This window comes from Anolis carolinensis, unplaced genomic scaffold (assembly GCF_035594765.1).
Source record: "Anolis carolinensis isolate JA03-04 unplaced genomic scaffold, rAnoCar3.1.pri scaffold_13, whole genome shotgun sequence".
NCBI lineage: Eukaryota > Metazoa > Chordata > Lepidosauria > Squamata > Dactyloidae > Anolis > Anolis carolinensis.
In genome coordinates, this window is record NW_026943824.1 from 7,629,892 (window position 1) to 7,651,897 (window position 22,006).

The window sequence follows — 22,006 nt, forward strand, 5'->3', positions numbered from 1 at the left end:
CTTTAAAGCGGAGAAGACCGAGGGAAGCGACTGCGCCTGCGCACCACCCCTGGCGGCCAGACCAGAAAGGGCGCCCGGTGGAAACGGCCGGAAGCTGTCAGTTGAACTTCCGGTCTTTCAAAGCGAAACTGAAAGTAAAGTTTTTCGAGGAGAAGAGGGATACAGAAAGGGCATTTGAAGGGAGGGTTGTGGCTATTATTATTAATAATAATACTATTACTGTTTATTAATCTGTTTATCCTATTATGCTTATATTATTGATGTACCCTGATTGTTGTTTTTATGATTTTAATATTAATATTTTGTGAGCTGCTTTGAGTCCCATGAGGGAGAAAAGTGGGATATAAATAAAGGTTTATTATTATTACAGTAGAGTCTCACTTGTCCAACATAAACGGCACGGCAGAACGTTGGATAAGTGAAAATGTTGGATAATGACGGATTAAGGAAAAGCCTATTAAACACCAAATTACATTATGATTTTACAAATTGAGCACCAAAACATGATGTTTGACAACAAATCGACAGAAAAAGCAGTTCAATACATGGTAACGTAATGTAGTAATTACTGTATTTACAAATTTAGCACCAAAATATCGCAATGTATTGAAAACATTGACTACAAAAACATTGACTACAATGTCAACTGCACCAACTGCATTGGATAATACAGAACATTGGATAAGTGGAGACTGGATAAGTGAGACTATTGTTTTTAATCTGTTTTATGGTGTTATTTCATTGTTGTTGACTGGGCTTGGCCCCATGTAAGCCGCCCTGAGTCCCTTTGGGGAGATGGGGCGGGGTACAAAAATAAAATTATTATTATTATTATTATTATTATTATTATTTACTATCTTGGGGACACAGCGGTGCCTGGGTTACTTGAAAAAGGCATTGTTTGTTTTGGGGTGTTAGGTCATATCAGTTTGGTAATTTTTCTAAGCTCTATTTATTAGAAAATGCATAAGGATGTGGGCAAACAGCAATTCCTAAAATCGCGGCCCAATCACCCCCAAACCCCTCCAATATTCAAAGTTGGCCATGCCTCTGTGCCAAGTTGGGTCCAGGTCTGTCATTCGTGGGGATCTCAGTGGTCTCTGGAAGTGAGTGAAGCTACTGCAAATCCCATCATCCGTGGTCCATCCGCCACCAAATCGCACTAGGACATAAAGTGGGTCATGGAAGATCTGTGTGCCAAGTTTGATCCAGGTCTGTCATTCGTGGGGGTTGCAGTGGTCTCTGGAAGTGAGTGAAGGTACTACGAATGCCATAATCCGTAGCAAGTTTGGTCCAGATCCATCGATTCGGTTCACAGTGTTCTCTGGATGTAGATGACCTACAACTCCTATAAATCAAGATCAATTTCCCTCCAAACCTGGTCATGATTCAGATCCATTTTCAGTGGGAGTCACAGTGCTGTGTCTTGATGCAGGGTGAACTACAACTTCCATCATGTTGTCACCACTCCAGTCTGTTCAGTTGCTGATCAATTCCTCTGTTTGCTGTATGCCATAGAGAAGAGTAGGAAAGGGTTAAGGGAGGCAGTGGGCAGGGTCATGCAAATTCCACACCAATGGAGAGGGAAAGGAACATTGAGAGGTGTTGTTATTGGAAGAAAAACAGAAAATCTAGGATGAACTTGTCCCCGTATGGAAGCCTTTACTAGGGTGGTGGGCAGAATGGTGTTTGTGGAGGACATTGGCAGGTCTCTTGGACATGTTCATGGTGCTCGCTATAACCTACAATGCCCTTGGAAGGAGTGCCTTTTGTGGCTCCTCAGCACAGGGACTTGTAGCTGTTTGTGGAGGCGGGAGTCTGTCTCTGTAAATGGATACCCCTTCCACATAAACATAGCAGCAAATACTTTTTTTTTGGTTTTAGGGTTTTGAAAATTGAGGTACGCCTTAGATTCTGTGGCGCATGAGATGCAAGTAGATGGACATGTTCTCAAAAACGGTGCCTTTCCTAATTTGAGGACTTCCCTCCTCCCTGCGTTGCTCTTATGCCGCATCAACTGGCGCCGGCTTCTGGACTAAACTTGGCTCCTTGGGAATGCCAGAGACAAGTCTGTGGATCTCATCTATTCTGAGCACAATCCAGGGCCTCTTTTTAGCTTTTTGGAAGGAGGGAGGGAAGCGGATCATTCGGGAAGGTATGTAGAGGCAGCTACTGCAGCCATTTCTGCTCAGACAAACAGAGCATTTGAGACCAAACCACATCTTTTGAATTCACAGCTTGCATTCAGAGACTCTTAGGATGGGACGAAAGGTGACTGTTTTCCTAATTTTGGCTGTACTGTTTCTCCAGGATGCCCTCCTTCAACAGCCAGTGGCTGGAGAGGCAAGAAAGCCGTTTTTTGAAAGATTTCGGCGCCTGGAAGAGCAGGTGAGTAATAATAACACGATGTAAAATGATTTTTGTTCCTAGGTTATAAATGCCATTTCATAATTGGTTCTATCATAAAACACATGGGAAAAGTTTATTAAAATTGCAAAAAACAACCCCTTGTTTTTGCAGGATGGACATCTTGCAGCACATTTTGCTCTTGTTATTCAATGAATATCTCATTGAGTCTCAACCAACTCAACATAGTTTGTGTAACATTTTCAAAACAGGGACAGAAAATGTTTCAATTTTTTTTACGTAACCTAGTAATAGTAATACTAATTAATCTCCTACCCGCCTCTCCCCAAGGTACTATATAACCCAGTATCAGATCCCAGATTATTCACTTTAAACTGGATTATATGAGTCTACATTGCCATATAATCCAGTTGAAAGCAAATAATCTGGGATCAGAAACTGGGTTATATGGCAGTATAGATCCAGCCCTAGTTAAAATACATAAAAGGCCATTAAAACACATACTGGGTCTACATTGACCATACAATGCAAATTCAAACTGCATTATGTGGCAATGTGGATGCAGCCTAAAACATGTTAAAATTATTCAAAGACTTGAGGTTGTCTGATGGACTTATTTCTGGAGACAGATTCTAAACCCACCTGTATAACAAAAGCAAGCTGAAATCCCTACAAATGTTTTGGAATGAATAGGAGGTTTTGCTTTCTCAAAGCAATCTGAGAGACTTTGAATTCCCCATTGCATGCACCAATAGAACATTTTGCATTATCGTAAATGGCGAAACACCACGTTGGCTCAATTTTATATGAAAATGTATTAAATGAAACAAGCCATTCTATAATGGGATAAACTTGGGGGTGGAATTGACGGACGAGGCACTCATACATTGAGAAGGAATGATCACAATGTTGTGTGGTCATAAATATAACACAGCAGTAGCACGTTAATCTAGTAATTCTACTGTAGAAATATTTCCAGTTAACCCTATAAATAAGGACACTCAGCTGGAGCCTTGCTCATGGCCTAAATATAGACAGTTTTACTCATCTGCTCCAAGAAGTCAGTGGGGAAGGGAAAAAAATAATCTCATATTAGAACCATAGGATCATAGATTTGGAAGGGACTCCAAGGACCATCTTATTAGTTGAAATAAGAAAGTTGCTGATATTTTATAATCATTTTAAGGTTGTTTTTTATATATATAGTCCATTTTCTTCCAAAATATTTACTTTTTGTTTTGTTTTGTTTTTTCGCTTTTCTAAATAAAAAAGTTGGTGGTTTTTCATCATTTTGCATGATTGGTTTCTCTGCCCATATACGATCTGACTCCAGGATGATTTCATTGAATATTGAAATCCTGCTTTTTTGTTGTTGTGTTTTTGCTTTTCTGAATAATAAAGTTAGTAGTTTTTCATGGGTTTCTCCCTTTATATTCTACCATTGTCCTGAGAAAACTTTAACTGAATGTCCTAATCCTGCCATTTTGGTGCTTTTCTCAGTTCCGCCGATTCCAGGAGGTCACCCTCCTCCGTCTCCAAGAGATTGCTGGGAACTATAACGTCTCTTACAACATCGATGCCCGGTTCGAGCAGCTCTGGGACCGGCAGGAGGCCATGGGGGCCGCAGCCAACGCCAGCCAGGCCAACATGGAGGCCGAGCTCAACCAGCTGAAATCCTGGGCCAAGAGGTTTCAGCGCAAAGCCAAGAAGCAGGAGGTGGAAAGGAGGGAACAGGAGAAGGAAGCTCAGAAGGAGCACGAGGCCTCTCTCTTAGCTAATCTGACCCAAGCAGTGGCCCTTTGCAATCAGGAGGGCCAGGCCAAGCTGGAAAGCCTCCAGAAAGTCATCGAAGGGCTCCAGGATGCCCTGAAAGTCCAAGGGAGCAAGATAGACGGACTGGAGCGACAGCTGAAGGAGAGTGCTGACCACAATGAGGTCCTCTTGCCCAGTCACTTGGCCGCAGCCCACCTTCTGAGCCAGGAGCCCCAGGCAGCCGGTGGCCAGAGACCCGCTTTGAGGAAGCTGCGGGCCAAGCACCGGCAAGGGGAGAAGCTGCAGCAGGAAAGCGTCCGGCTGGTGGCAGCTCAGATGCAAAGTAAAGTGATGGAGAGCGGGGCCCCTCTTGACCAGGAGGGAGCTCCAAAAGACATGCCCCCAGATCCAGAGGAGCCCCCTCGCCCGGGACCACAGCCAGCCGCCCAGAATGAGAGGCAAAAGGCACCAGGAGCCACGCGGAGGCCAGGCACAAGTACGTACCAAAGCATCCTTAGTCTCACCTACTTTGGGGCACATACACTGCCGAAGGAATGCAGTTTGAGACTACTTGAACTGCTATGGCTCAATGCCATGGGTTGTAGTTTGACAAGGCCTTGACCTGTCTCTGCCCAAGATTGCTGGTGCCTCATCAAACTCCCATGATTCTATAGCATTGTTGTTGTCATCATTTTAATTTAATCTCTCCTCCCTCCTTGCAGTCTGCAATGTGAGCTCCATTGCGGTCTTTCCCGCTATTACAGTAGAGTCTCACTTATCCAAGCTAAACGGGCCGGCAGAAGCTTGGATAAGCGAATATCTTGGATAATAAGGAGGGATTAAGGAAAAGCCTATTAAACATCAAATTAGGTTATGATTTTACAAATTAAGCGCCAAAACATCATGTTATACAACAAAAGTGACAGAAAAAGTAGTTCAATATGCAGTAATGTTATGTTGTAATTACTGTATTTACGAATTTAGCACCAAAATATCATGATATATTGAAAACATTGACTACAAAAATGGCTTGGATAATCCAGAAGCTTGGATAAGCGAGGCTTGGATAAGTGAGACTCTACTGTATTATTATTGTTATTGTCATTGTCCTTATTTCCTCTCTCCTCCCTCCCTTACTGCAATGTGGGCTTCATGCTAGTTTTCTCCAATGCAATTATTATTATTATTATTATTATTATTATTATTATTATTATTATTATTGTCATTATCATTATGTCCTGTTTCTTCCCTTCCTCCTCACAGTCTGCAACGTGGGCTCCATGCTCGTCTTCCCCAACAATTCCACGGAGAGCTTTGCCTCCTTCGGGCCATCCTTCCTCCCGGCTGCTCTGCTGGAGCTGAGCCTCTGTGGCTGGGTTCACACGGGGGCCGGCTACTTGGGCACGATCCTGTCTTATGCCACGGAGGAGAATGACAACAAGTTGGTGCTCCATGGCCGGGACGCGGCCCCCCGCAGCACCATCCACTTTGTCATCGGGGACCCCGCTTTCCGGGAGCTTCCTGTAGGGCGCCTCTTGGATGGGGCCTGGCACCACTTCTGCGTCATCTGGTCCTCCCTCCAGGGCCGCTACTGGTTCTACGTGGACCGGAGGGTGGTCTCGGTGGGCTCCCACTTCCGCAAGGGCTATGAGATCCCCTCGGGAGGGTCACTGATCCTAGGCCAGGAGCAGGACAGCCTTGGAGGTGGGTTCGAAGCCTCCGAATCATTCGTGGGATCCTTGGCAGGGCTGGCACTGTGGGACCGGGCTCTAACACCCGGGGAGGTCTCCGGAATGGCGATCGGGAACGGCGTTCCCCGAGGACCCCTCCTCACTTTGGCCAATGTCTCCACGCTCCATGGGTCAGTGAAGAAGGTGGAGTGCGCCTGCCTTGAACACTGCCTTTGAAAGAAAAAGGGACGTATGGCATGGGCCAAAAACCTCTAGGATGCAGCTTCCAGGGGTCCCACAGAAACAATCCTGCCAAAGCAGGCATGAGCAAGGATGTTTGGCCCCGATCTTCTCATCATCTCTGATCCATGAATGATGCTCTCATTTCCATATATATATATGTGTGTGTGTGTGTAGTTTTAATTGGTCCAGAGTATATAAAGGGTTGCAAACAGGCTCAGACTATAAAGGGTTGCAAACAGAGAATGGCAAAAATCCAATTGCATTACTAAGCGCTTCATTTTTGAGTGTAGAAAAAAGTGTTGGACCAAGCACTCTTGTTTGCAGAATATGTATGTGTGTGTGTGTATTAAATTGGATGTATATTAAATTGAAAGGTTCAGGTAATGGGTGCCTCTACATTATATAGAATTTATGCTATTTGACCCCATTTTAACTGCCATGGCTCAAGTACTATGCAATTGTGAGCTCTGTAGTTTCATACTGACTTTAGAAGTCATAGCTATTGGTTTTAATTGGTTTTAACTTTGTTTCTAAAACCATGAACATGTAATTCTATTTTAATGTTTGTATATTTATAGGTTTTATATCATTTTGACTGGTTTTACTGTATGCTGCTTTGAGTCTCTTTTTTAGAGAGATAGAGAGGTACAAAGAAAGAAGTAGAGGAAGAAGACAATGGCATGCGACTTGGACATTTGTTGGAAATAATGCTTCTTTCAAGTGCCCTAAATGCCCTTTTCTGAAGAAGTAACTGCAAATAATCGGGGGAGGGGAGGAAGTTTAATGCATCAATAAAGTTACTTTATTCCTCACTCATGACCTCATTGGATCTTCATTTTGTCCCCCATCGGGTGAGACCAAGAGGGAAAGAGCTCTGGAATTGGCTTGGCCCGTTTTCCTTCTTGATGTCAAGAGGGAAGCAAAGTTACACTGCTCGTTTAAGGCGGGCCACGTCTCTGGAAAAAAATGGATCAAGATGGAAAGTCAGGCTTGGATGAGGAGGAGGATGAAGGGATGCTGATCTTGAGTCATGGGCCTTCTCTTGGCTCCTGATTTCTACTATTTAAATATTCACTTCCCCCATTGCAAGCTAAATTTGCTAAAAATAATAATTTTAAAATTATTAATTACTAATTAAATGTTATTGATTCCACAATTGCAGGAGGTTATGGGTGAGTCCTAATATAGGGTGCCCCCAATGTATATTTACGATAAAATTAAATAATTCAAGGATTACAATGTGTGTATATGTACAGTATGTCTGTATACATGTGTGCATACGTGTGTGTATAAATGTATATACAGTAGAGTCTTGCTTATCCAACATTCGCTTATCCAACGTTCTGGATTATCCAGCGCAGTCTGCCTTTTAGTAGACTATGTTTTTGTAGTGAATCTTTTCAATACATTGTGATGTTTTGGTGCTGAATTCATAAATACAGTAATTACTACATAACATTGCTGTGTATTGAACTGCTTTTTCTGTTGATTTGTTGTAAGACGTGATGTTTTGGTGCTTAATTTGTAAAATTATGTTTAATAGGCTTTTCCTTAATCCCACCTTATTATCCAACATATTCACTTATCCAATGTTCTGCCGGCCCATTTATATTGGATAAGTGAGACTCTACTGTATATGTATAAATGTATGTATGCATATGTGTGTATATATGTGGATAAATTTGTATGTATGCATGTGAATATACAGTAGACTCTCGCTTATCCAACAGAAACGGGCCGGCAGAATGTTGGATAAGCGAATATGTTGGATAATAAGGAGAGATCAAGAAAACGCCTATTAAACATCAAAATAGGTTATGATTTTACAAATTAAGCACCAAAACATCATGTTATACAACAAATTTGACAGAAAAAGTAGTTCATTACACATTAATGCTATGTAGTAATTACCGTATTAATGAATTTAGCACCAAAATATCACGATGTATTGAAAACATTGACTACAAAAATGCATTGGATAATCCAGAACGTTGGATAAGTGAGACTCTACTGTATATGTGTATATGTATATACCGTATGTGTATAAATGTGTATGTATATATGTGTGCATATATGTATAAATGTGTATGAATGTATATGCGTGTAATAAATGTGTATATATGTGTGTATATGTTTATATGTATATAAATGTGTATGTATTTATGTGTGTGTGTATATATGAGCCAGGAAGATAGTTCCATCTTGTCTCCTATGCCATAGCAACATGCTATATATATAATATACAATAATTTATAAATATACAATATATTGTATGTACTTATAATATTGATAATATTATAATGTAATACAATATACTAATTAATAATACAATAAAATATTTATATTATATATTAAATGTAATATTACTAATAATATTACCATAAAATTATATAGTACAATATAGTAATTTAATGCTTATATTGTGCTATGCTAATAATATATTGTATGTACATTTGATTTGTAAGCCGCTCCGAATCCCCTTCGGGATGAGAAGAGCGGCATATAAATGTAGTAAATAAATAAATAATATAATATAATATAAAAAAAAAACTTTACAGTAGAGTCTCACTTATCCAAGCGAAACGGGCCGGCAGAAGCTTGGATAAGCGAATATCTTGGATAATAAGGAGGGATTAAGGAGTAGCCTATTAAACATCAAATTAGGTTATGATTTTACAAATTAAGCACCAAAACATCATGTTAGACAACACATTTGACAGAAAAAGTACTTCAATACACAGTAATGTTATGTTGTAATTACTGAATTTACGAATTTAGCACCAAAATATCACGATATATTGAAAACATTGATTACAAAAATGGCTTGGATTATCTAGAGCAGGGGTCCCCAAACTAAGGCCCGGGGGCCGGATGCGGCCCTCCAAGGTCATTTACCTGGCCCCTGCCCTCAGTTTTATAATATAATTTTTATATCAGTTTTAATAATATAATAATATTATATATACATATAATATTGATAGAAATATTACAATGTAATACAATGTAATACTAATAATAATACCATATAATAATATTAATTATATATTCTATATTACATATAATATTACTAATAATATTACAGTATAGAGGTACAGCTCAATATAGTAATATATAATGCTAATATTGTGCTATGCTAATAATATAATATATTGTATGTACATATAATTTGTAAGCCACTCTGAGTCCCCTTTGGGGTGAGAAGGGTGTGATACAAATGTAGTAAATAAATGCAGTAAATAATAAATAAATAAATAAATAAATAAATTTTAGACTTAGGCTCGCCCAAAGTCTGAAATGACTTGAAGGCACACAACAACAACAACAACAACAACAACCCTAATTAACTTGACTATCTCATTGGCCAGAAGCAGGACCACACTTCCCATTGAAATCCTGATAAATGTATGTTGGTTAAAATTGTTTTTATTTTTAAATATTGTATTGTTCTTTCATTGTTCTTGTTGTTGTTGTTGTTGTTTTTGCACTACAAATAAGACATATGCAGTGTGCATCGGAATTTGTTTGTATTTTTTTTTCAAATGATAATCCGGCCCCTCAACAGTCTGAAGGATTGTGGACCGGCCCTTGGCTTAAAAAGTTTGGGGACCCCTGATCTAGAGGCTTGGATAAGCGAGGCTTGAATAAGTGAGACTCTACTGTATTTTTATTCCGCCCTATCTCCTCGAAGGGACTCATACATATATGGAGAAAGAGACAGATATATAATGTTACCCATAACCACTTGTAATTCTGGAATCCTTCCTTTCCAATCCTTCCTGTGCGCCTCCTCCTCTTTGGCCTCGCCTGCCCTGGGGACTCCATTTCCCGTGATGCTCCGGGAGGCAGGGGCATCACGTGACACCTTTCTTCCCCTCCCTTATCTTGGCCCCGCCCCTTTCCCGCTCACTCCCTCCCTCCGCGGCCGGGTCACATGACGGCGGGCCTCTTTCGCCTGCCGGCTTCCCCTCAGCCGCGGCGATGGCGAACGTCTCGAAGAAGGTGTCCTGGTCCGGCCGGGAGCGGGAGGCCGAGGGCCGCGGGGAGGGCACGCCCCTCCTGCTCAACGGCGCCAGAGGGAGGCAGGTGAGGCGGCGACGGGGAACCCCAAATGGGGAGACTTGGGCCCTCCCTTCAGGTGTTTTGGACTACAACTCCCAGCATTCCTCACAGCCTCAGGCCCTTTCCTTTTCCCCCTCAGCCGCTTAAGCGGCTGAGGGGGAAAAGGAAGGGGCCTGAGGCTGTGAGGAATGCTGGGAGTTGTAGTCCAAAACACCTGAAGGGAGGGCCCAAGTCTCCCCATGACTGATCCACCCTTTGGCTGAGTATCAGATGGTCACCAAGCAGCCTCTGATGAAAAGCCTTCCATTGTTTACAGGGGGAAATCACATGCTTTTGAGAAAAAATGGAAAGAGTCATATGAGGCAAATAAGGAGAAGGAATGCCGCTTGAATCGCCCAGTGCTATGGGCCCCTGGGAGTTGTAGTTTGGCCGAGGTCTTCATAGCCTTCTTTGCCAAAGGCAACTGGGCCTCGCCAAACAACAACCTAAAGATGAGGAAGAACTTCCTAACGATTTATTAGACAATAAGACAGATTCAGAGTCTCCTTCTCTGGAGGTTTTTTTCCCAATAGGCTGGGTGATCATCTGTCAGGAAGGATCAGATGGTGCCTTGCTTGGAAGCAGAGGGGGGGTTGGACTGGATGGCCCTTGGGGTCTCTTTTAACACTAGCATTCAATGATATACTTATCATAGATATCTCTTATTCATTATCTCTCTTTCCAAATCTTATCTATGGCTGGATGGCCATCTGTCGGGAGGGATCGGATGACGCCTTGCTTGGAAGCAGAAGGGGGTTAGACCAGATGGCCCTTGAAGTCTCTTCCAACGCTAGCATTCAATGAAGTACCTATTACGGATATCTTTCATTTGTTATCGCGCTTTCCAAATCATATCTATGGCTGGATGGCCATCTGTCGGGAGGGATTGGATGGTGCCTTGCTTTGTTGCAGGAGGGGGTTGGACTGGATGGCCCTTGAGGTCTCTTCCAACTCTAGGATTCAATGAAGTACTTCTTACGGATATCTCTCATTTGTTATCTCTCTTTCCAAATCATATCTATGGCTGGATGGCCATCTGTCAGGAGGGATCGGATGACGCCTTGCTTGGAAGCAGAAGGGGGTTGGACTGGATGGCCCTTGAGGTCTCTTCCAACTCTAGGATTCAATGATATACCTATCATAGATATCTCTTATTCATTATCTCTTTTTCCTAATCATAACTATGACTGGATGGTCATCTGTCGGGAGGGATCGGATGACACCTTGCTTGGAAGCAGAAGGGGGTTGGACTGGATGGCCCTTCATAGATATCTCTTATTCATTATCTCTCTTTCCTAATCATATCTATGGCTGGATGGTCATCTGTCAGGAGGGATCAGATGGCGCCTTGCTTGGAAGCGGAAGGGGGTTGGACTAGATGGCCCTTGGGGTCTCTTTTAGCACTAGCATTCAATTTTAGTACTAGCATACCTATCATAGATATCTCTTATTCATTATCTCTCTTTCCAAATCTTATCTATGGCTGGATGGCCATCTGTCGGGAGGGATCGGATGACGCCTTGCTTGGAAGCAGAAGGGGGTTAGACCAGATGGCCCTTGAAGTCTCTTCCAACGCTAGCATTCAATGAAGTACCTATTCCGGATATCTTTCATTTGTTATCGCGCTTTCCAAATCATATCTATGGCTGGATGGCCATCTGTCGGGAGGGATTGGATGGTGCCTTGCTTTGTTGCAGGAGGGGGTTGGACTGGATGGCCCTTGAGGTCTCTTCCAACTCTAGGATTCAATGAAGTACTTCTTACGGATATCTCTCATTTGTTATCTCTCTTTCCAAATCATATCTATGGCTGGATGGCCATCTGTCAGGAGGGATCGGATGACGCCTTGCTTGGAAGCAGAAGGGGGTTGGACTGGATGGCCCTTGAGGTCTCTTCCAACTCTAGGATTCAATGATATACCTATCATAGATATCTCTTATTCATTATCTCTTTTTCCTAATCATAACTATGACTGGATGGTCATCTGTCGGGAGGGATCGGATGACACCTTGCTTGGAAGCAGAAGGGGGTTGGACTGGATGGCCCTTCATAGATATCTCTTATTCATTATCTCTCTTTCCTAATCATATCTATGGCTGGATGGTCATCTGTCAGGAGGGATCAGATGGCGCCTTGCTTGGAAGCAGAAGGGGGTTAGACTGGATGGCCCTTGGGGTCTCTTCCAACTCTAGGATTCAGTGATATACCTATCATAGATATCTCTTATTCATTATCTCGCTTTCCAAATCTTATCTATGGCTGGATGGTCATCTTTCGGGAGGGATCGGATGGTGCCTTGCTTGGAAGCAGAAGGGGGTTGGACTGGATGGCCCTTGGGGTCTCTTCCAACTCTAGGATTCAATGATATACCTATCATAGATATCTCTTATTCATTATCTCTCTTTCCAAATCTTATCTGTGGCTGGACAGTCATCTGTTGAGAGGGATCGGATGGTGCCCTGCTTTGTAGCAGGAGGGGGTTGGACTGGATGGCCCTTGGGGTCTCTTCCAAATCTAGGATTCAAAGATATACCTATCAACAACCACAATTCACTGTTTTAATTGTATATTTATATTACATGCAAAATTACAAATAATATTGCAGTATAGTTGTATAATATATTATATGTATATATACTTGTAAACCGCCCTGAGTCCCCTTTGGGGTGAGAAGGGCGGGATATAAATGTCACAAATAAATAAATAAACAAATACCATAGATATCTCTTATTCATTATCTCTCTTTCCAAATCATATCTATGGCTCTGTCAGGAGGGATCGGATGGTGCCTTGCTTTGTAGCAGAAGGGGGTTGGACTGGATGGCCCTTGGGGTCTCTTCCAACTCTAGGATTCAATGATATACCTATCATAGATATCTCTTATTCATTATCTCTCTTTCCAAATCTTATCTATGGCTGGACGGTCATCTGTTGAGAGGGATCGGATGGTGCCTTGCTTTGTAGCAGGAGGGGGTTGGACCAGATGGCCCTTGAAGCTTCTTCCAACGCTAGCATTCAATGAAGTACCTATTACGGATATCTCTCATTTGTTATCTCTCTTTCTAAATCATATCTGTGGCTGGATGGCCATCTGTCAGGAGGGATCAGATGGTGCCTTGCTTTGTAGCAGGAGGGGGTTGGACCAGATGGCCCTTGAAGCTTCTTCCAACGCTAGCATTCAATGAAGTACCTATTACGGATATCTCTCATTTGTTATCTCTCTTTCTAAATCATATCTGTGGCTGGATGGCCATCTGTCAGGAGGGATCAGATGGTGCCTTGCTTTGTAGCAGGAGGGGGTTGGACCAGATGGCCCTTGAAGCTTCTTCCAACGCTAGCATTCATTGAAGTACCTATTACGGATATCTCTCATTTGTTATCTCTCTTTCCAAGTCATATCTATGGCTAGATGGCCATCTGTCGGGAGGGATCAGATGATGCCTTGCTTTGTAGCAGGAGGGGGTTGGACTGGATGGTCCTTGAGGTCTCTTCCAACTCTGGGATTCAATGATATACCTATCATAGATATCTCTTATTTGTTATCTCTCTTTCCAAATCCTATCTATGGCTGGATGGCCATCTGTCGGGAGGGATCGGATGATGCCTTGCTTTGTAGCAGAAGGGGGTTGGACTGGATGGCTCTTGGGGTCTCTTCTAACTTTAGAATCCAGCTGGTAGGCTGTTGGGAATTGTGAGAATTGAAGTCCAAAACACCTGGAGAGCTGAAGTTTTCCCATGCCTGATGTAGATGCTTCTTTTTTTTCTTTTTCTTTTTTTGGCCTTATTTTTGGGAGCGGTCCTCTTGTGCAAGAAGGGACTTGTTGGTGCCGTATTGTGCAATGTGTGTGCCGCCATCAAGGATTTCCCATGGACTGAGAGAGGAGGAAGCGAAGTTGCTAATAATAATAATAATATTTCTCCAGTCCTTTGGGCACTGTTTTTCTCCCTCCCCATCTCTATAGGTGAACCTACACTGCAGAATGAATGCAGTGTGGTCCAACTGAAATACTGTGTGATCCCAGGAGTGATAATTTGGTGTGGCCTCAGAAGAGAAAGTGCAAGGCTTCTGAAACTACATCCAAATGGGATCAGAGTCCGAATCCTCTCTCAAGAAACACACCTTAGGCTGGTCACACTCTCATCCTCCAAGAAAGACACCATCTCAGTATTATTTTTCCCCAGAAATAAAAAACAAAAACCCCTAGGAATCCACTGGAAGGTCTAGAACATGATCATTTCGATAGAACACCATAAAAGTTCTGGATCAAACCTAGACAGTCGCCACTGCATCTGCACACAATGAAATGTGTATAATATTTCTTTTCTCTTTCTGCCCCTTCAGCTTTCATCCTCCTCCTCCTCTTCGCGGCTTGGAGGCCTGAGCAACGTGGACCTCAGTGATGACCAGGAACCGGTCAGTCTAAGGGACCAAGGGGCTATGCTAGCCCTGCAAGGCAGGCCAAAATATATTATATACTAGCTGTGCCTGGCCACGCGTTGCTGTGGCAAAGTGGTGGTGGTATTGGTTAAAAATTGTTGTGTAATTTTTATTTGATGTTATTTGCATTTTTTTATTAATTTTATTGTAAGTTATATTTTTATTTATTATATTTTATTATTTTCTTGTATTATTTTTAGTTATTTTCTGTTATTATAGTATTTTATTGTATCAATTTTTAGTGTTTTTTATTATTTTTAATTGAGTTGCTAGGAGACCAAGTTGGAGGAGCTTAGCCTTCTAACTGGCAGCAATTGGATAGAAGCAATTATTCCTCTCTCTCTAATTATGACTTTATTTTTCTTTTCTTTTTGTTGTATCAACCTAGAGGCGTGGATGATGGGTTGTGTTGTCAAATTTCAAGGTTGGGGGGCCTGTAGTTTTGTTGTTTTGTGGGTCGCCGTGATGCCATCACTCTTTTATATATATATAGATTAAATGTAATATTACCAATAATATTACCATATAATGATATACTACAATATACTAATTTAACGCTTATTGTGCTATGCTAATAATATATTGTATGTACATTTGATTTGTAAGCCGTTCTGAGTCCCCTCCGGGGTGAGAAGAGCGGGATATAAATGTAGTAAATAAATAAATAAATAAATAATAATAATAATAATAAATATAAATAAAAGGGTCCAATTAATGCAGGTTGACCCTGCTTGAACTGGCTCAAGACTGTGGGATCCTGGGAATTGTAGTTTGACATGGTCTGTGACTTTCTCTGCCAAAGAGTGCCAAACTACAGCTCCCGGGATTCCATGGTATTGAGCTGTGGCAGTTCAAGAGGTACTGAATTCCATATGTGTAGGTGTGTGTATGTTTACATACAGTAGAGTCTCGCTTATCCAACGTAAATGGGCCGGCAGAATGTTAGATAAGCGAATATGTTGGATAATAAGGAGAGATTAGGGAAAAGCCTATTAAACACCAAATTAGGTTATGATTTTACAAATTAAGCACCAAAACATCATGTTATACAACAAATTTGACAGAAAAAGTAGTTCAATAGTAATGCTATGTAGTAATTACTATATTTACGAATTTAGCACCAAAATATTAGGATGTATTGAAAACATTGACTACAAAAATGCATTGGATAATCCAGAATGTTGGATAAGTGAGACTCTACATACATATATGTATATATATGTATACACACACACATGCAAATATATGTTTATACATATGAATATATCTATATATATAAAAGGATAAAAAAAATTCAGCCTAGGACAAAACAACAAAACTACACATCCCAGAAACACTAAACTTGGCAGCACAACCCCTCATCCATGCCTCTACGTTCATACAACAAAAAGAAAAGAAAACTAAAGTCCTAATTAGAGGGAGAGGAAGAATTGTTTTTATCCAGTTGCTGCCATTTAAAAGGCTAAGCTCTGCCCACTTGGTCTCCTAGCAACCCACTCAGCCCAGGGGACAGGCACAGTTAGGCCTCACTTAGGCCTCTTCCCACTGCCTATAAAATACAGATTATCTGATTTGAACTGGATTATATGGCAGTGTAGACTCAAGGCCCTTCCACACAGCTATATAACCCATTTTTAATCTTATATTATCTGCTTTGAATTGGATTATCTTGACTCCACATTGCCATATAATCTACTTCAGTGTGCAGTCGGACACAAGTGGACTTAATGTCAGGAGAAAACCTTTACCCTTTACCTTAACTACCACCAATTCTTCAATACTTTATTTCCCATACCACCATACTTTGCCACAGCAACGCGTGTCCGGGCACAGCTAGTATGTGCATATTTGTGTAAAGTTATCTTTGGTTGCATTTACACTGTGGAATGGCCCTGGATCAATGTAATGGGATCCTGGAAGTTGTAGCTTTATAGATCTTGAGTCTTCTCCTCCAAAGAGTACAAACTACAGCTTCCAGGATCCCATGGAACCATAGCAGTTAAAGTGGTGCCAAACTGCATTCATTCCACAGTGTAGATGCACCCTGGGAAACAGACAAATAAATAATGTTTGGGGTTCAATGACTGGGTTCACTAACTGGACAGTTGTCTCTTTCTTGCAGGAAGCAGATGCCCCAAGGCCCTTTCCCCATGAGATCCCACACAGTGAGAAGCTGCTCTCTCTCAAGTATGAGGTGAGACAGGAAGGGAAGGGTTTGGGGAGCAAGGAATTGGGACTTCTTAAAATTGGGAGGGATCCCAAAGGCCCTATTCCATCAGGCAGGAATCCACAACTAAAGCTCTCCTCTTCTCCCTGCAGAGCTTGGATTATGATAACTGTGAAAACCAGCTGTTCCTGGAGGAGGAGAAACGGATCAACCACACGGTGAGTCTCCAACTACAACTGCCAAGGTCCCATGGCATTGAGCCATGTACAAGAGCAGGGTAGATGCCCCTTGTTGTCTTCCAGAGAATGTGGGGCTTGAAAAACAACAAACATCTCCATTTGAAGGGCTCTCTGCCTCACTTTTCTGCATCAGGCTTTCCGGACAGTGGAGATCCGGCGCTGGGTCATCTGCGCCATGATTGGCATCCTGACTGGCCTGGTGGCCTGCTTCATTGACATTGTGGTGGAATACATCGCTGGGCTGAAGTACAAGGTGGTCAAGGGCAGTATCCTTTGGCCGGATTCTTTAGGCTGTAGTTCAAATCCCCGCTCTGCCATGGAAGCCTATTGGAAGAGTCACACTCTCTCAGCCTCAGGGGGAGGCCAAGGCAAACCTCATTTGAGCCACGAAATCCCATGATGGCTTTACTATAATCTCAATGACGCATGACTCTGTGCCTAGAGCTTCTCTCCCTTGACCCACTCTCTGTTCAGATATTGACAAATTCACCCAGACGGGCAACTTGTCCTTCGCGCTGCTGCTCTGGGCCACCCTTAATGCGGGCTTTGTGATGTTGGGCTCCGCAATTGTCGCCTTTGTTGAGGTAGGCCTCTGCTGTAGATTCTGCTTCTGTCCCACCATCTTGCAATGTATTTGGATAAGGGAAGCTCAACTTGCATAGGTCTCAGTTCACTTAGCTGCAAAACTTGCATTCTGTCCACATTCATATATTATAGGATGCACATATTATAGTATGTAGCACAATTTTTGTCCCTGTGTTGTTTTGAGGGCACCTTAGTCAGTGGCTGCTCCCTGCTTCTGAAGAGGAAAGGTCTGCATGGAAACTCACATGCTTTTATTTGCACCTTTGCAGCCAGTTGCAGCCGGGAGTGGAATCCCCCAAATCAAGTGCTACCTTAATGGGGTCAAGATCCCGCACGTGGTCCGACTGAAGGTAAGGGGGAAAAGGGGTCTCCACTGAAGCTTTATCCTCAGTCCTTGTTTACCTACCTGTATAAGGCCCGCAAAGGCTAAGCCTGGGTTCCTCTATATTGCAAATGCTTTGAAAGTGTTGGTTTTGAAAATGAACCTCTGGACCCGCTTCTCTTGCAGACGCTGGTGGTCAAGGTCTGCGGTGTGATTTTCTCGGTGGTCGGCGGCCTGGCAGTCGGGAAGGTAACAGACCGGAGGAGGGGAGAGAAACTGGATCATTTGTTTTAGTTATTGGAAGTTGTAAAGAAGTGTGTGTTTTTATTTTGATTTATGGATGACATGTTTATTTGATTTTGTTTAAACAGTCATGTTTGGCTAAGTTTAAAATGGTAAGTATTAGAGTTGATAATATTTAGGGGAAGGTAGCCATCTTAGCATTCTGAGGCAGTTGCCATAACAACGGGGGTGGAGCCAACCGCCGTTTGGAAGAGAAAAGGAGGGAACGTTTTAAACCCACTTTAGTCTGTAATGGTGGAATTACAGTGAAGACTGATTCTCAAGTGGAGGATCAGGGTGGCTCAAATGAGGGAATTAGAGTCAATTCTAAAATAAGGTGACTTATTTTAGGTGTCTGTGATTCTTAGTCACAGGAGAAAGACTGGTTTCAGATTAGGAAATCAGGGAGGCAGACCTCTAATAGGCCAGACTAAGCAAGTTGGGTGACTTGTTTAGGGTTATTTGTAGAGGCTGTGGAATAAGGGGAATTCATCCCAGTAGATCCAAGTGATCAGTTTCTAGTTTAGTTCTGAAAGAAGAAAGTATTTGGAAGTTAGAACACCTCAACATCTATTGTAACTGTTATTTAAGTGCCTTTAAGAAGTTATTGAACCACTAAGCTTTGTACATGAAATAAACTTGTTTTTCTTCTTTAAAACCATCTAAGTCTCTGTCACACTCATATTCTCAACTAAGCAACATCACCATCAAAAGTGAAATAAATAAAGAAAGCTTAAAAAGAATAAGAATCCTCTGCCTGACATCTCCATAAGTGGTGGCAGCGGTTATAAAAAATCATCATCCAGACATCTTTACATTTTGGTGGCAAGGGTGAATAAAAAGATTCCTCCTCTACCCCACATCTTTACAATTTGGTGGCAGCGGTGGGATCAGAAGGATTCCTCCCTGCCTCAGTTCTTTACAGAAGTCCTTGTTATTTGGATGTATTAGTGGAAATTCTTTCCACCCAGCAACTTTTTCTAAGCGTCCCCAAGTTAGCTGGATACAACGTCTGCCACATAAAGAATCCTTAGATTTGTGCCAAATTGGCAACATAAAATGATGATGATGATGACAATAATTATTATATTTATTTATATCCTGCTTTTTCTCCCCACAAAGGAGACTCAAAGCAGCTTACATTAAAAGCATTTCAATAGTTAAAAATCCAAAAAATATTTACAACATTAAAATAGAATTAAACATCAATGGTATTAATTTAAAATTAACAGTTAAAATCCATTAATGGGGAACATTTTATTATGTCCAGAATCACTTTAACAAGGGTTGGTCCTGTTCATGACCCAGTTGGACAAAATGTTGATCTCGGGCCTGGGTTGGGATCGCAGCTTTGCTGGTTTTTGAACAATCAGTTGAGTAAAGGATAGACTCTAAAATAGTCTGCTTGCGTTATTGGCAGGTAAATTGCTATCGGTGCCCTTCTGAGTGTCCTTGGATTGTTATTGATGGTGTTCCCTGTCACTTGGAAAGCCTTCCTGTAAATGCTTTCTGTCATCTCTCACAATTGAGGTTTTTCACTTCTCTTTCTCCTGTTTCCAGGAAGGCCCCATGATTCACTCTGGCGCGGTCATCGCGGCAGGCATTTCCCAGGGACGGTCCACTTCCTTAAAGAGAGACTTCAAGGTTAACAGATTTGGGGGGGGGGGCTCTTTCCAAAAATGGGTCAGATTCCCTCTGCTTGGGTCTTGTGGGTTTACTTCCAAAGGCTCCATTGGTCCCCCTTTCGCTTCTAGATCTTCGAATATTTCCGGAGAGACACGGAGAAGCGGGATTTCGTCTCAGCCGGAGCAGCTGCCGGTGTCTCAGCCGCCTTTGGGGCCCCAGTGGGTAAAGCACCCCTCTTTCTCTGCCCAGGGATTCTGGGAGCTGCAGTCCAATGAATGCCACTCCCATGGTCTCTACAATATGCCTAGTTCTCATGAAATTCTTACTGCCATTAAATCCATATGGATAGAAGACCCTCAAGAGAGACAAAGGACTTGGCTCCCTATTAGTTAGTGCAGGTCCTGAATTCAGGTCCTGGCAAAGTCAAGGGACGATCTGGAAGTCCAAAGGGGACTGTGGCTCCATAGCAGGACATGTACTGGGTTGCCTCCATAAGGCACTTGATCACACTGTGTAACACAGTTTTTGTTCCTGGGTTATTAATGTTATTTCGTAATCGGTTCTATCATAAAAATATCATTTTGTAATCGGTTCTATCATAAAAATAAACATGGAAAAAATTTATTAAACTGCAAAAACTTTGTTTTGCAGCACATCCTGCAGCACATTTTGCTATAGTTTTTTAGGAAATTATCTCAACTAATTCAACATAGTTTGTTGCAGCCACAAAACAATGAAGTTTCTGCAGTACAGCAACTACTTTCAAAGTAAGAGCTGCACAATTAAACAGAAAATAATACTTTCAAACCAGGAACAGAAAGTTATTCAAATTGTGTTACATAGTGTGATTGACCTGCCGTTTCTTGATGTTGCTAATTGGCTTCCCTTCTCTCTGACCAGGTGGTGTCCTTTTCAGCTTGGAGGAAGGCGCGTCCTTCTGGAACCAGTTCCTGACATGGAGGATTGTGAGTGGCATCCCCGAAGCCTTTTATGGGAGTGCCATTGAGGGCGGCAGAGGGGACCGGGTCTTTTGAGAACTGGTTTTGAGGACGTTTGTCTGTCTTTCTGGTGCCTCTCCTTTCCTCCGCAGTTCTTTGCCTCCATGATCTCCACCTTCACCTTGAACACCATCCTCAGCATCTACAAAGGGAACCCCTCCGACCTCTCCAGCCCCGGACTCATCAACTTCGGACAGTTCGATTCTGAGGTAAAGGCCTTGCTCATCTTTTCCTTCCTTCCACTTTCCCCTCCTTTCTTTCCTCCATTCCTCTCTTCCTTCCGTCTTACCATCATCCCTTCCCTCCCTCCCCTTTTCCTTTATTTGGTTGCATTACAAGCTCCTTATTCTCAGTGAAGCTGTGAGGTCCCCTTGGTCTCGCTAGTTTTCATGTTTCCTTTCTGTTTCAGAAAATGGGATACACCATCCAAGAGATCCCGATTTTCATCTTTATGGGGGTCGTGGGTAAGGACACCCCCCCCCCCCTTTCTTAAAGATTCTTGCCTAGGAATCACTGTCAGGGTTCTCATCAACCAAAGGGAGTGGCCAAAGAGGGAAGATGGGTAGGGGATGTCAGTGGGGTGGCCATTCCTCCGCCAAAGGGGTCCGGCCTCGAAGCTCTCCCTAGAATCTCCTATTCCTCCCTTTAACTGAGCTCTTTTCTTTTTTCTCTGTAACAGGCGGCATCGTTGGTGCCATGTTCAATGCCTTGAACTACTGGCTGACCATGTTCCGAATCAGGTAGGAGAGCTGGATGGACAGCGGTCGTCTTGTAGCAAAACTAGCACTAATAATATTATTTTGAGTATAACACAATTTATTTATTTATTTGTTTATTTGTTTATTTATTAAACTTGTATACCGCTACTCCCAGTTTGGCTCGCGGCAGTTTACAGAAATAGATTAAAACAATACACTTAACTTTAAAATAACAATAAAAACAATAAAAGCAACAATAAAAGCAACAATAAAAACAGACATAGCCCCGAGTTTTTCACCCATTGAAAGCTTGTCGGAAGAGCAAGGTTTTGCAGGCTTTCCGAAAGGCAAGTAGGTCTCGGGTGGTTCGAGTTTCAACTGGCAAGGCATTCCATAATTGAGGGGCTACAATTGAGAAGGCTCTCTGCCTAGTAGAAGACAAATGATAAGTCCGTATGTTAGGGACTTCAAGCAAATTTTGGTCTTCGGATCGAAGTAATCTCTGGGGTTGGTAGGGGGAT

The 22,006-nt window shown here is 42.4% G+C and overlaps 2 protein-coding genes across 2 annotated transcripts in view; both read left to right on the forward strand.

The window, feature by feature from the left end:
- The first annotated feature begins 145 nt into the window (after positions 1–145).
- On the forward strand, positions 146–6,844 carry ptx4 (pentraxin 4). The gene is made up of 4 exons (XM_008122422.3): positions 146–548; positions 2,311–2,388; positions 3,868–4,615; positions 5,383–6,844. The coding sequence occupies exons 1-4, from the start codon at positions 477–479 to the stop codon at positions 6,024–6,026; spliced, it is 1,542 nt and encodes a 513-aa protein (XP_008120629.2). The 5' UTR covers positions 146–476; the 3' UTR covers positions 6,027–6,844.
- Positions 6,845–9,932: 3,088 nt separating this feature from the next.
- The window catches only part of clcn7 (chloride voltage-gated channel 7), a 34,131-nt gene continuing 22,057 nt past the window's right edge, over positions 9,933–22,006 (forward strand). The window contains exons 1-14 of the mRNA XM_003228649.4: positions 9,933–10,115; positions 14,473–14,544; positions 16,691–16,762; positions 16,888–16,953; positions 17,108–17,240; positions 17,449–17,558; positions 17,829–17,909; positions 18,068–18,130; positions 19,724–19,807; positions 19,918–20,011; positions 20,690–20,754; positions 20,880–20,996; positions 21,197–21,251; positions 21,467–21,527. Coding sequence (XP_003228697.1) covers positions 10,011–10,115; positions 14,473–14,544; positions 16,691–16,762; positions 16,888–16,953; positions 17,108–17,240; positions 17,449–17,558; positions 17,829–17,909; positions 18,068–18,130; positions 19,724–19,807; positions 19,918–20,011; positions 20,690–20,754; positions 20,880–20,996; positions 21,197–21,251; positions 21,467–21,527 — 1,178 coding nt within the window. The 5' untranslated portion in view covers positions 9,933–10,010. The remainder of the gene's footprint in view (positions 10,116–14,472; positions 14,545–16,690; positions 16,763–16,887; positions 16,954–17,107; positions 17,241–17,448; positions 17,559–17,828; positions 17,910–18,067; positions 18,131–19,723; positions 19,808–19,917; positions 20,012–20,689; positions 20,755–20,879; positions 20,997–21,196; positions 21,252–21,466; positions 21,528–22,006) is intronic.

What these genes read in the sequence shown, in the direction of transcription:
- ptx4 (XM_008122422.3), top strand. Translation starts at nt 477, where the DNA reads ATGATTTTACAAATTGAGCACCAAAACATGATGTTTGACAACAAATCG. An exon ending in TTCGGCGCCTGGAAGAGCAG is followed by an intron (nt 2,389 to 3,867) that starts GTGAGTAATAAT and finishes TGCTTTTCTCAG; the next exon opens with TTCCGCCGATTCCAGGAGGT. An exon ending in CACGCGGAGGCCAGGCACAA is followed by an intron (nt 4,616 to 5,382) that starts GTACGTACCAAA and finishes TCCTCCTCACAG; the next exon opens with TCTGCAACGTGGGCTCCATG.